At 36.4% G+C, this 14,576-nt stretch overlaps 1 protein-coding gene and 1 long non-coding RNA gene across 2 annotated transcripts; both read left to right on the top strand.

Moving 5' to 3' along the window:
* LOC129924451 (uncharacterized) lies at nucleotides 1–2,117 on the top strand. Its single transcript, XR_008776387.1, has 3 exons — nucleotides 1–91; nucleotides 1,198–1,270; nucleotides 1,998–2,117. It is a non-coding gene; the product is annotated as an uncharacterized LOC129924451 (long non-coding RNA).
* A 3,301-nt stretch (nucleotides 2,118–5,418) lies between these two features.
* LOC129924386 (G-protein coupled receptor Mth2-like) lies at nucleotides 5,419–12,224 on the top strand. The gene is made up of 4 exons (XM_056018598.1): nucleotides 5,419–5,864; nucleotides 6,801–7,096; nucleotides 8,973–9,192; nucleotides 11,865–12,224. Exons 1-4 carry the CDS (start codon nucleotides 5,419–5,421, stop codon nucleotides 12,028–12,030), a joined length of 1,128 nt encoding a protein of 375 aa, XP_055874573.1. The 3' UTR covers nucleotides 12,031–12,224.
* The last annotated feature ends 2,352 nt before the right edge of the window (nucleotides 12,225–14,576 follow it).

Genomic DNA, 14,576 nt, shown 5'->3' with positions numbered 1-14,576 from the left:
TCCAGATGGCGCTGGAAAGGGAACCCGATTGCGTAGTAACACAGAGCTGGCCGGTAGACGATGTCGAAATCTGCACGCCTTACAAAATATCGTGAGTAGTTTCTTAACTATCATAGCATAATAAAGACTCAGAGTAAGTCTGCTTCATTGATCCTTATTGTAAATGGTTCCATCCGCGCAACTAAGGCGTTTTATACCAGCTTCTTCTAGTTTCATTAAAAAAAAATTCTTTTTTTTTTTTTAAGTAGAATAAAAACATATTTCTAATCACGCTCTTTTATTTACTGGATTGAAAAGGAAAACAATGTATTTGATGCGAGTTTTGTATTCATTCAAAGTATGTACTAAACAATGTTAAATACTAACTATCTTTAATATCACAGTATTTTCTTACATATTCGGGGTGGTGGCTTCCAAACCTGGAGTCCGTAGTTCCAATCTCGATGTATCTCGGGATTTTGAATTTCGGGATTTGTAGGATGCTCACGAGTCCATGACTTTAGTTGAGGAAAGTAAAGGTGGTTGATCGTGGTGCTGACCACTTGACCCCTTGCTTGTTAACCGTTTGCCAAAGAAAACAGTTGACCTTAACATCATCTGCCATATACATAAATTGTAAGATGTAATAAAACGGACCTAAAAACAGTGAACATTGATATTGATCATTGAGAAGACATTACCCTAGACCGCACTAGTTGGAGAGAAAAAGTGACCAAGAAAGCTATGGACAGTGGAAAAAACATGGACCTCGGCTCTGGAAGTAATGTGTGCCATACAAAAAAATAGCCAGCTCTTCTACCACCAAAAGCCACCATGACCTGCGATATATGTGGACGTGAGTGTCTCTCCAAAATAGGGCTCCACAGTTACATGAAAAAAGTGTTCGAGATGAACCATAGTCGTTCCATTACTGTAGGATGCCAACACACATATTGGCTTCTTAGGCTTAAGTTTTTATAATTCTTTTTAAATGTTTTTTATTGTTTAGAAATGACCTAATTCCTAGCTTTTTAACGGCTAGAAAAAGATTAAATAAATATTGTCAGTATATTGAACATCTACTATCTCTACTCGATAAATGGACCTACTTCGTAAACTAACAATTAATTAGATAAATAAATAAATAATTAAATATGATGTAGTATTTGTTTAGCATTGGGATTCAATTTCCTAAAGCCAAACTACTATTACTTCTAGCTCCAAAGAAAGTTCACTGCAAGCTGGTCAAGTGTGCACTTCAATGACACAAGATTTAAATTCCCCCGCTGACGTAAGTGGCATGCAATGTTTATTGACTTCATTCGATTTATTTTAAAAATTAACTTAGACATATCAGAAAGTTTCCATAGAATTTAAATCAAAAGCAAACCATTGACTTCATTCGATTTATATTGAATGATAACTAAGACATATCAGACAGTTTCCATAGAATTTAAATCAAAAGCAAACTAAAAGTGACAAGTCTGAAGAGGAATTTTCTACTATATATTGAAATTCTTCCGAATAGATATTTGTGTTTGTTTCATTTTCAGAAGTTCAAAGAATTGTCTATGACAAATTCAAAACATTTTTTTAATTCTTTATATTGTCTTGCTGCGAATTCATGAGTTTAAAAAGAACATTGCGTTAAAACTGAACGCGTATTTTGTAAACTAAATTTGGCTTATGGCTTTTTTTTTAAATTGAACTTGGCTCATCGGAAATAACCGCACAAGTCTCAAATGTTTTGTTATGTAATTTTTATTTTATTTTATGAAAGAGTACATAAAGAAATTATAGGCCGCAAACATATTTATTAAGTTTTGTTACATGGATCTCATCTCAAGAAACATGCCGCAGTTTTCTAGACACAGATCAAAAAGATATAATTATGTTACATGGGTGTAAATCTTACAGACACACCATTTAGGTCTGTAGAAATGTTCAGAAAAAAAAGGTAGTGAAGTTAGTAAAGTGAAAGCTAAATGTTGAACAAAAATATCTGTATTTTCTATTAGTCAGGTCCTGTAAATAGTGCAGCCATTGATAAAGGATCACTCACGTCTTTCCTGCTCAACTTTGACTCTAACTCTTACATGGCGCCTAAAGAGACTGAAAAACAGGTTGTCTTTGATCACGCTAACTGCTCTGCTGATGAATGGTCTGCTCCAGACGTGAGTATTACAGTTGACTTAGCATATATAACACTTTACATAAATCTGTCATTTCATATAAGACACTTCAATAGAAACGAAATTACAAATTCTTAACCAAAGATAACTCTTATAGACGTTTTATGCAGATTTTGAAGACCACTTTTTCATCTTCTTATCACAATTTTTTCTGCTAGTTACCTTTTCTTCTTAAACTGCCACCACAGTTGACATAGATAATTACTTTTAAAGTGTATTTGTTTTCATCTTGTTAGTAGTGTTGTTATTCAAACTTATCTAGTCATTGGTTTTCTTGGCCGATTAAGGTAATTCTTATAAATGCTCTAGTGGCCTGGCAATTGGAAAGAAAGATTCTGAATTTCTTACTTACATATGGAATAGTATATTTGCCTTCCTCTTTGAGTTTGTCTAATGGGAAGCGTGGTCGAGAGGCCAAGTGCGCTTGAACTTGGCTATAGAAGGGGGCTCGAAGTTCGACACCCGACTCGGGCAGAGTTGTGTTTACTGAACGCCTAAAGGCAACATGGAAAACCAACTCCTAGATACCCCCTCCCCCCCACCGGTCCACAAATGAGATTGGACCAAAAGCGCTCTGAGCATGTTATGAGCATGAAAGTAGCGCTATATAAAAGTTATAATAATAATGTATGAGTAAGTTAATGCTAGTTTTTGTATTAAAAATGTGAATATTCGATTAATATTAACCCCATGATACTTTTCACAAAGCTTATATCAACTGACTCAGTCTGTCTGGTAAAAATATTCTACACATTATTTCTCTATCACCCTATCTCGGATCAAGCTGAAATTTTACACAATTATTGCTTTTACCTGACAATACAAAAAATCAATAAAATAAAAACAATAATTAGTTAATTATCTATTGGTGTTTAATTATTTTGTTTCGTATCTAGAATAAGGGAAATAAATTGTAATGGACAAATAAGCTGGTATAAATTGAATTAGTCCCATTTATACTTTGCAGAGAGAAATGTTTGAAACTAACAATAGGTAATTATAAAACCTTCGATTTTCATACATCTTTCTTTCTCCCCCCACCTCTTTCCAACTGGTCCAGGCAAGCATATGATCGAATGGTATTGAGAAAACTAAAAGCATGAAATTGCACTAAACAAAAACAATTAGTAGTTAATATTTGTAGTCGCAAAGATGTATTATAGTACGTCTCGATCTATTAAAAATTTAATTACGTGACTGATTGATGCTAGGACTTTTTTATAAGCTTTTTTTAAAAAAGTATTTAACAAGTTTTTTATTTGTTTGCTTGCGCCTGTTCTTGTTTCTATATAATTTAAAAGTTAAGGAATGATTTGTAGGACGTATAGGCTAGTAATGGTCTAACCAATTAACTGAATCTACAATTGAATGTTTTTGTTAGGGTTATTGTTGGTGTACAGTTAGTCTACACGTTTTTGTATTCAATGTTGGCCTGTGTACTTTATTATCATAGCTAGAAATCTCATATCTTAAACATCTCTGTTGAATGACAGTCAGCATGTATGAGCATCGTTAATCTAGTGACATCAACTACATCTTACACATTTTATGCTGCGTAACATAATACCCTTATGTGTGTTTCTGTCAGGGGCGCTGCCTACCTCTGCAGTGCTCACCTGGAAAACTGCTCATCAAGCTGCAGTTCTGCTTTAAAGATTAATGCACTCGAGTATAAGCTACGCCTTTGGTTAACCTTTGTTGAGCCGCCTTCGACAACATGGAAATTGCAGTATTATCCTTGTCATTACTTGATGAAAGCTGTCAGTAAAAAGGTTGTATTTAAATGTTACTATACGAGTTTATCTAATACATTGCTAACTTCATCTTCAATGTTTGTTGTAGTTTTTTAATTCTTTATATACCTGTACATGACAATGGACCTATTTGTATTAGGCAAGACATGAAATTGCGCTAAAGGCGATGACCCAAAGTCCAAAGTATGTAGGGGAACCTTGGTTTAGTCAAAAAAATAACAAGATTCTTTTATACGAATTAAAATACTTTGTGTGAGGGTGGGTGCAATTGATAGGTAGATGAAATATCGATTCTATGAATAATTTTTTGAAGACGAGGTGGCTGAGTAGTAAAGCGACTGGTTTTTTGAATTGGGGTTCTGGGTTCAAATCCTGGTGAAGATTTGGATTTTTTTAATTTCGCGATCTTTGGGCGCCTCTGAAAACGACCAGCTCTAATGGGTACCTGATATTAGTTGGGGAAAAGTAAAGGCGGTTGGTCATAGTACTGGCCACATAACATTCTTGTTGTTCCAAAGAAACAGATGGCCTTTACATTATCTGCCCTATACACCACAAGATCTGAAAGGGGAACTTTACTTTTTATAAATAGTTTCCATAATGATCTTTGCTACCACACTGCTGTAGATAGGTATTCAGCAACTCAACAAAGGAAGCCAAAGTAGATGTTGTATTTAATGGGATTTCGACCGATCTGAGAACACACAAAGCATCAACAAAAGTCATGATCTTCGATTCTTCTTGTGCTCAGACAACTACCACTGTAGCACATTTATGTGCAACTACCACAAGGTCGTCCTAGGAAACTTTGCTATCTATAATCTGTTTCTGTGGCCCGCCTTTACTTTTCCCTAATGTCAGGTTTCCATTAGAGCTGGTTGGTCCACTAAATTAAAAATCTAAATCTTCACTAGGATTCGAACTCAGGACCCCGGTTCAAAAACCAAGCGCTTTGCCACTCAACCAGCGGTTGGACTTTATGTAATGCGACCCTCATTTGAAATACAAGTTGATGACTGGAAATGAATAGAATAAGATAACGTGAGAATTTGTATTTTAGTTATATTAATTGTTATTGTTTTAGTCCAATGATAAAGGTATGTAAACTTTAATGTCTTCAGTTTCAGCTATGGTTTGCAAACTATCAAGTTAGCTTCAAAATGACTACTGAATTTGTTGATGTTACTTATGGCTACCAAGAAGGTTTAAAAATCGATTCCTTCCCGTGCTTAATTCGGGTGGATGCTAGACTAAAAGGACCAGCTAATGTTTCCAGAGATGAATTTGAATCTCTAGTTTTAGACAGTTGGATGAATGGGCAGGTAACATTAGAGGAAGGGAGACAATTAAATCTGACATTTCAGCCATCAGATGCGACGTCGAGAAAAGATGCGTTTGTGTCTTGTTACGAGATGAGAAAAAATCATTCTGACGTCTATTGTAATAGCGACACCGCGTGCTCGTGGCCTGACAAAAGTGTTGTTACCAAGGAGATGCTAATACCACTAAACAATATACTTACTTGTGGTCACGTCACAATCAACACTTCTGAATACGAACTAAATGTATTGGACAACTCTTCGCCTCCTGAGTTCACAGTGACACTAGATCTTAACGTCACAAAAGTGACACTTTCAGAGGCTAAAGATCTAAACTACCTTCTCATTGAGGAGAGCGGAGAACTGAAAGTGTGCTGGGAGATTTTGGAGAAAAAATTAAAGGAAATTCAAGACGCTGACAAATCTTTAAAGGAGAAATCTGATGTCGCACTCTACGCAGTGAGTCTAGCTTGTTCTGTGGTGTCCCTTGTCTGTCTTGTAATAACCATTATGACTTACCTCATACATCCCATTTTGAGAACCTTTGCAGGCAAGAACAACATGATGCTGTCACTGAGTCTTCTGTTGGCGCAGACATCACTTCTAGCAGCTGCCCACATGTAAGTATGTTTCTCAGCTATAGTTGTTTTTATAAATCCAAAAAGGGAAATTATTACACCCTATTCTAACACTAACTGCAGGGGCGGGATCCTATTGACGAAGCTATCTCATGTCATAAAGTAAATTATAGTCAAATAAAATGTTCCACATTCAGACCACAACGATCAACCACCTTTCCTTTTCCACAACTAACGGCAGGTACCCATTACAGCTGGGTGGTCTCAGATGCACACTAAAGATCTTGAAAATTAGAAATCCAAGGATTCGAACCCAGAACCCACGGTTCGGTAACCAATCGCTTTATCACTAAGCCAACGCATCACTACGGAAATCCCCAATAAAAATCAACCTCTAGGCGTCTTATTATTGAGTTATAACACTATGAACTAACGTCGGACATAAACAAAAAGATGAAGGAATAGGTTAGCACTAGACAAAGTTGTAACTAAATGAGTAAATAAGTTTTTTGTGGCCTCTTATCCGTTCTAGAAGCACAAATTGTTAAAGGTGTTTTTTTTTACTGTATCTGGTTAAAAATACATCTTTTGACCCGTAGTCAGATGCTAGAGATTGTTTTTATTAGTTATGCTGTTTCCTTGTCAAAGAAGTCTTCCTCTTTTGAGATGCAAGGAAATGATGAAATTATGGTCTATTGTCTTTGACCCGATTCGAGCAGAGTTTTGTTTACTGAGCGCCTGTTGGCATCATGGAAAACCTTCTCCCAGATACATTTCCCCCCCCCACACACACACACGCAGGTCCATAAAAGAAATTGGACCATAGCGCTGTAAGTATGCTGTAAACATAAAAGTTGCTCTATATAATAGCATTTTTTAAAAATCTATTTAGAGGTTTGAGGGGTGAATTCACATATTTGTAATTAAAAACACGTGCTCTCCATTTATTAAATCTTTAAAAAAATATTTACGTTCTAGTAAAGATTTAGACAACGTGTGCATATTTCTGGGCATGTCTACTCACTTCCTGTGGCTGTGGATGTTCTCGTGGACTTTCATCTGTAGCCTGGACATGTTCCTGGTGTTTACTGCCAAGACTCGAAGTTCTTGCTGTCAAGATGATTACAAGTCCTTCATCAAGCGATGCCTCTTCTCTGTGTCTTTTCCAGCAACTGTGGTTTCTGTCGTAGTAGCGGTCACTTACAACCAGACTAGAGGTCAAGGTATTGGTTATGGATCAGTAAGATGCTGCTTGGATTCCCTTCTCTTAACTGGTGAGCTTTAAGGTTCAAATTACAAAAATATGCGTGGATTTGAATATGTGAGCCAAATTCTTTGAAATAAAAAAAATTAGTATAAGAAAATAATAAGATAATTTTAATACAAGCCATTTTTAAAATTACTCTATTCAGCTTTCAATTTCATGAGTAGGACCTTGATGGACCATGATCTTGAAAACGACTGTAACGATTTTCCTACAAAATTTGACAGTCTGGTTGACTGTAATGATTTTTGTTAGATATAATGTAATAATTAAATTTGGTCTGGAGGTCTTGACATTTTATAATTTGGACACACATTCGTTAGTGGGTATTCCTCTATATAGTCATGATCAACATGATAAATAAAAATAGAAGCTAATTTGGCGCACCCTCTTCTAAGTCTGGGTTTATCTTTAGAATTGTATATTCTCTGGCCACCTTCGTAGAATGCCAGTAGGTCGACTTCCACAGGACATTCTGTATGGCGATATAATAGAAGGCAGGAGAGCCTCTTATCGCCCACTTTTACGTTATAGGGATGTATGCAAACATGACACGAAGCTCTTCAGAATCGACACTAGCAGCTGGGAAGAGGTGGCGTGGATAGATCCACATGTAGAGAGAGAGCATTAAGGAAGGGTCTCGAATTGCAGATGCCATACACAACAGAAACAGAAAGAAGGGTGAAAATGCAACGGCGCCTGGTGATTACATATGCCCAACCTGCGATCGCAGCTGTGTATCAAGGATTGACCTCTTTAGTCACACAAGAAGTTGGAAAGGGAAAAGATCGTCTCTCGAGACGTAAAATGCCACAGTATATTCTCTGGGTAGATTTCTACATTCGTTCATACATTTTTTTGTGTTCTACTTTCTATAGAAGGCGACTAGTGCGGGATAAAGAAAATGTGAAACCATTGGGGAATCACACAAGATCTGTTGACCGTCTTTCTCTATCTTTTGACTCCATTCTTTTATATTGTCTTTCCATTGATTTCTCTGTCTCTTCTTCTTTTTCATGGTTCTTTTCCTTGAAAAAAAAGGTCTATTGAGCCCTGATGACCCTTAAACTATATAGTTTAAGCTTGCGTTTTTTTTTTGGCAGTGGTTGGCAGGTCGTCGTGGGGTCCTATTGCTGTCTTAATACTGTTTCTAATCTCTTCATTTGTGATGCGTAGGATCTTACTGTAGTATTTCAATCCTCGTGCAGTCAGCGTCCAAGATTCTCAAGCATATAGGAATGTGACCGTGACCAGGGCTTGACACGTAGATTTTTATATTTCAGCCTTGTAGTTTGCTTTAATATGTCTCATACTACCTTAGCCCTAAAGGTTATAAAAATGCATATTTGTTGTTGAGATAGTTGGCATGTTGACCAATGCTAAAAATAAACGCAATCTAAAACTGTATGGCCCTTTTACGAGGTCTTTATGGCTTGCAAAGACCCTCCTCACGGATACAGTAACAGCAGCAACAGGTAAATGAAGAAAAGACAGAAAGCTATGAGAAGACACTAAAGTATAGACGGGACTGTTATTGAAAGAAATTTTAGCCAAGGCAAAAGATAAATGGAGACCAACGACCAACAAATCCAAGGGCCCAACAGATTTAAGGATTGGTGAAGGTAGTTGGTATATTAATTTCTAGTAACTAATACGTTAATATATCATCTATATCAAATACTCCTTCTTCCCTGGTGCTATTAGAGCATGGAATGGGTTGCTTGAGCTAGCCAGGAAAACCAGTAACTTGGCAGAATTTAAGTCATTGGTTAATATGCATGACTAAATGCATGACGCGTAGGACGTAATCATCTTCTTTTTTGAAGTAACGTCTGTATTATATAAGATAAGATAATATTATAATTGTTCTTTAAATGTTCTTCCAGGTGTCGCATTAGCCGGTCCTCTTCTCGTCATTGTCCTATGTAATACAATCTTCTTCGTCACTACCGTTGTCAAGATACACAAAGTTCGACAACTCAAGACATCTGACTTGAAGAAGGAGGAACAGAGTGATCTCATTGTCTACGTCAAGTTGTCGGCCATGACAGGCGTCTTTTGGCTTCTGGCTACAATCGCACAAGTGTCACAAAACAACTACTTTGAGTAAGAGATTTTTTTTTCAATACCTCTTATTAGCTATCAAACTCGTAGAACATAAAACTTATCTGAACACGGTTTTCAAAAACGGCTCTAACTATTTTCCGAAACTTCAAGTTTCTATATATGTTACCAGCAAGCGCAAAATGCAGGCATTCTTTAAAATACCTTGCATTTTTTTTTTGGCAAAGTGCTAAATAATAATAATAATAATCTTTATTGTCAGTAAGGAAATTTGTCTTACAATTTGTGCATTACACCAAACAAAACATTATAACCAAAAAAAAAACAAAATGTAAATTCACACCAGACTCACTCATAATTTACATGTGAAAAGTTTATATCAGACTGTTTCTATTTAATGATTTGATTGCCAGGGAAACAAAAGAGTGTTTGTGTCTGTTTGTCTTTGCTATCGGTGTCTTTTATCTCTTTTGTAATGGTAAAATCACAAAATCCTGACACAAAAGGTGTTTTTTTTTATTTCTAGAATAATTTTAGCATTTTTATAAATGTTTGTCTCAAATGGGTTTTGTTTTTGGCCAATGACTTTACCAGCAGCATTTAGAATTCTATTAGAATCGTCAGAATACCGTTTTTTTTTGTTTTTTTTTTTTTGGGGGGGGGGGGGGGGCAAAGTACGAATTGATTCTCCGTTTCCTACTTTGTCAAGGCATTCTATAGAATGACTAGTTCTGCGCCAGGCAAAGCACAAAATCCTGCATTCTATAGAATGACTAGTTCTGCGCCAGGCAAAGCACAAAATCCTGCATTCTATAGAATGACTAGTTCTGCGCCAGGCTAAGGACAAAATCCTGCACTCTATAGAATGACTAGTTCTGCGCCAGGCAAAGGACAAAATCCTGCACTCTATAGAATGACTAGTTCTGCGCCAGGCAAAGCACAAAATCCTGAATTCTATAGAATGACTAGTTCTGCGCCAGGCAAAGGACAAAATCCTGCATTCTATAGAATGTCTAGTTCTGCGCCAGGCAAAGCACAAAATCCTGCATTCTGAAACGTCCAGGCAGAGTGAGAAATCATTTCTCCATTTTCTGATTTTCCTAGCCTTTCAAGAGAATGACTACAACTGTTTTAGTTAAGAGTTAAATAATGATTTATTAAAAGTATAAATCTGTGTGAATATTATACATATTCGCCATTAAAGTGAATAGTTTAGTCTTAATTTAGAGCGCTTTGGTCCAATCTCATTTGTGGACCAGTATCTATGAGTTGGTTTTCCGTGCTGCCCGAGTCGGGTGTCGAACCGCGAGCCCCCTTCATAGGTAGCCAAGACAAGCCAAGTTAAAGCGTACTTAGCCTCTAGACCACGCTTCCCACGCTTGTTTTTCAAAGTGTAGAGTTTAACAAAACATTTAATTAAAATGCGTTGTACAACTTAATTGTACTAGGTAAAATGTTGATAGGAAAGATGTTTCATTTTGTGTTCTTTGAAAGTTACACACAAAAAAAGTTCCCCTTTCAGACCATGCGGTCTATAGAGCAGTTGGTGTTGAATTGATCTGTTTCTTTGGCCCACGGTTAACGAGCAGGGTGTCATGTGGCTAGCACAACGACCAACTGCCTTTGCTTTCCCAAACTAATGTCAGGTACCCATTAGGGTTGGGTCGACTCAGGGGCGCCCTAAAAATCCCGAAATTCAGAATACAATTCTTCACAGAGATTCGAACCCAGCACCGTTTTGTTCTGATGATCGTGGAAAACACCATTTAATTTATCATGTTAAAAAAGGTTTCAGTGCAATTTATCTTATGTCTGAAATATTGACACAAAAAGTGCTATTAAACATAATAGTTTTACAGCTGAGGACTTTCTAACATTTTTCTTTCGATACTTTGCAAACCTAGTGTTTACCGTTCACTTTGTCTTTTGTATTTTCTGTTCTCCTTAATTTAGAATTTATCTCTTGTCCTCCTATGGGTTTAAACTGTCCGGGTAATTCTCAGTGGGTCTCACGCCGTTTTTACTCAACATAAGATAATAAGAACAAAGAAAAAGTTGGAAATGCAATAAAAACGCGTACAAATCGAGTGTGTAGACTTTGCTGCGCTTTAACTGCAGATTTTATAAAAGTATTCTTTCATTATATAAGTTAAGACAACTGATTATATTATTATATTGATTTTTTATTTTTATTTAAGAAGAAACTTAACAAAACTGACCAAAAATATTTCAGATTTACAAACAAGCATTAAGAGTCTATGAATTACTTTGATTCTCAATTATCCTTACGTATGGACAGTTTTACCTTCTCACTATTTCTATTTCTATTAATGTATCACTTCACCATCCCTACCTTCAGCTTGTATTTACTCATATAAATCTATCTATCTATTTATCTATCTATCAATCTATCGGGATGAATCAATAGCTAGATAGAAAGATTGATAGATATTTCTATTACTATTGTGGATTTTAAAATATTATAATGGGATTGAATAAATGTAACTGCACCTAGCATAGGGTATGAAAACATGTCTCTCTAAAAGTTATTTTTAGTCTTAAGAAATCTTGTGTTATTGTTTGTTTGCTTTTTTTTCCACTGTAAGGGAAATAACCTTTTTATTTTTTATCATTTTGATTGATCCCCCAGTTATCGTACTTACGAAGTCAAGTAAAAATAAATTTCTACATTTTTTTCTTGTGTGTATTCTCAGATTTATCGTTGAGCCAATCAACGGACTTCAAGGTGTTTACATCTTCATGTCTTACGTCTGCAACAGACGTGTGCTCAGGTTGTACCATCGTAAGGAAGAGGTCAAGGCCACCAAAACCAATTCGATGTCTCTTACTTCAAAGGAAATTGAGAAAGAGAAATTATAATTAATAGTTTACTTTGTAATACACGTTATGGACCTTTTCTTTTAAAACATATAATTTACTAAAACATGTTAATACATTATTTAATTCGTCCTGTGATTTTAATTATGTAGGTCTACTAAATAGAGCTTAGTAGAGAAATATACACAAGAAACCTTAGAGTGGCCCTTATTTATAGTAGACAGCTATGCCTGGCTTAAGATATTTGAGCATTGATTTAATGTTCAAAGATTGGCTGGATCATTTCTTTTTTTTTCAATACTGTTCTGGTTATTCAAGTAACTATGCTAATTTTATATATATATATACATATATTGTTCTAACCCTATTCGCGACGCAATAGAGTTAACTGTGTGTGATCAGCTGACATGTGACACATGCCAGTAATACAGTTTAGCGTGCTATATCGAAGGCAAGGGACAGTACTGGCATGAACTATGCACGTGAATAGGACCCGGGTTATGGTCATCTGATCATAAACCAGCGTGGACCAGAGACACAGAGTGTGTAAGGCAGTGAAGTTCAAGACAGGACAGCGAGTAGACCGGGACTGTTAGTCTGCCATGAAGTCGGTCCTGGTGGAGTCCTGAAGTGAATGTACGAGCCCAGGAAGAGATAGAGACAGTAGAGTTTATTAGTTTAGTACGGTGATGAACAGTGTAGCATTTTTAGTGTTGATGTATTGCCAATTGTGTCATATTGGCTGTTTTAATTGACTATTATTAAAGTACCAGATTATTTGGAGCCTTGTTGTCAGGTTCTTGATGTGTTAGATGTGCTGTGTTGTGTTTAGCAGTTGTTACAGAACGCCTGATTAGGAGAGATCGTAACAATATATACAGACATATATATATATATATATATATATATATATATATATATATATATATATATATATATATATATATATATATATATATATATATATATATAAAGTGGTCATCATCAAACCACGATGGACGAACTATATATATTAGGTTCTGGAAATTACTTTGTTTCTACCAAATATTTTAAACAATTATAAAAAACAAAAAAGATACTGTAATTAAGAAGAGTGTAGATCCTGTATTTTAAGGATCTCGCAGTCCCAACTGCTCCCTGTTGATTTTGCCACATCCGACTCAAAGCAATTGTTTTCTGGGATCAAATAAAGCTCAATTTGGAATTCTTCAGCCCAACCTTTACTCCGTTGTTTATTGACAACAGACGCTCTCATACATAGCAGTAAATATTTTGATAACCTCCCTTTGTACATTCAAGGCGGTTTTTTTTTAAAAAAAAACTGATATCAAGACCTCCTGAAAATTATTTTTTTTGGTTCATTCCCGTTTTTGAGGCTTTCAGTGAACGTGACTTTTTGCTAATCAACGCACAATGAACTGGAGAGACCTACTGAGAAGCAGTTCTTTTTAACAAAGTAAAATTCAACAAAGCTAAGGTTAAGATATGTTTCCCCTTTCAGACCTTGAGATCTATGGGGCAGATGATGTTAAGGTCATCTGTTTCTTTGGCCAACGGTTAACGAGCAGGGTGTCATGTGGCCAGCACAACCACCAACCGTTTTTACTTTCCCCAACTAAAGTCAGCTACCCACTGAGTTAGGTGGACTTAAGGGCGCCCTTTAAATCCCGAATATCAAAATCCCAGTAATCACCGAGATTTGAACCCAGGACCCCAGGTTCGGAAGCCAGGCTCTTAACCACTCAGCCACCGCCCCCCCCCCCTTTGAAGACAATGTCTCTCACGGAGTTTCTCATATAATCTATGTTCGACCTATTGATAAGCTAATGTGAAATGTCGCTTTGTCTGAGAAATGTTGAACCCAGGACCCCAGGTTCGGAAGCCAGGCTCTTAACCACTCAGCCACCGCCCCCCCCCTTTCCAAAGATCTACATTTTGAAGACAATGTCTCTCATGGAGTTTCTCATATAATCTATGTTCGACCTATTGATAAGCTAATGTGAAATGTCGCTTTGTCTGAGAAATGTTGAACCCAGGACCCCAGGTTCGGAAGCCATGCTCTTTACCACTCAGCCACCGCTCCCCCCCCCCCTTTCCAAAGTTCTACATTTTGAAGACAATGTCTCTCACGGAGTTTCTCATATAATCTATGTTGGACTTATTGATAAGCTAATGTGAAATGTCACTTTGTCTGAGAAATATTGAACACAGGACCCCCAGGTTCGGAAGCCAGGCTCTTAACCACTCAGCCACCGCCCCCCACCTCCAAAGTTCTACATTCTGAAGACAATGTCTCACGGAGTTTCTCATATAATCTATGTTCGACCTATTGATAAGCTAATGTGAAATGTCGCTTTGTCTGAGAAATGTTATTTTATAGAGTGGTCTTACAGCCTTTATTTTTAGAAATGTTACATCAAAAACAAAATTAATTAAGCCTAGTTATTAAAGGTTATTTTGTCCTCCTTTTAAGTTTTGACCTCCTTTTTTGTCCTTGAATGTGTAGTTGTATAAAAACCCTTTATAACCCGAATCTACTTAGCCCAAATAACTGTCATTCTAACGTCATTTTGACAGCAATCCGAGAC

This window comes from Biomphalaria glabrata, chromosome 2 (assembly GCF_947242115.1).
Source record: "Biomphalaria glabrata chromosome 2, xgBioGlab47.1, whole genome shotgun sequence".
In the NCBI taxonomy this organism is placed as follows: domain Eukaryota; kingdom Metazoa; phylum Mollusca; class Gastropoda; family Planorbidae; genus Biomphalaria; species Biomphalaria glabrata.
Note: the sequence above shows the minus strand (reverse complement) of the source record. Positions and strands in the feature narration are given on the sequence as shown.

Excerpts from the sequence above, each read along its gene's own strand:
- LOC129924386 (XM_056018598.1), top strand. The coding sequence starts at position 5,419 with ATGCTAATACCACTAAACAATATACTTACTTGTGGTCACGTCACAATC. Across the intron at positions 7,097-8,972 it reads GGATTCCCTTCTCTTAACTG|GTGTCGCATTAGCCGGTCCT; the intron begins GTGAGCTTTAAG and ends ATGTTCTTCCAG. Across the intron at positions 9,193-11,864 it reads TCACAAAACAACTACTTTGA|ATTTATCGTTGAGCCAATCA; the intron begins GTAAGAGATTTT and ends GTGTATTCTCAG.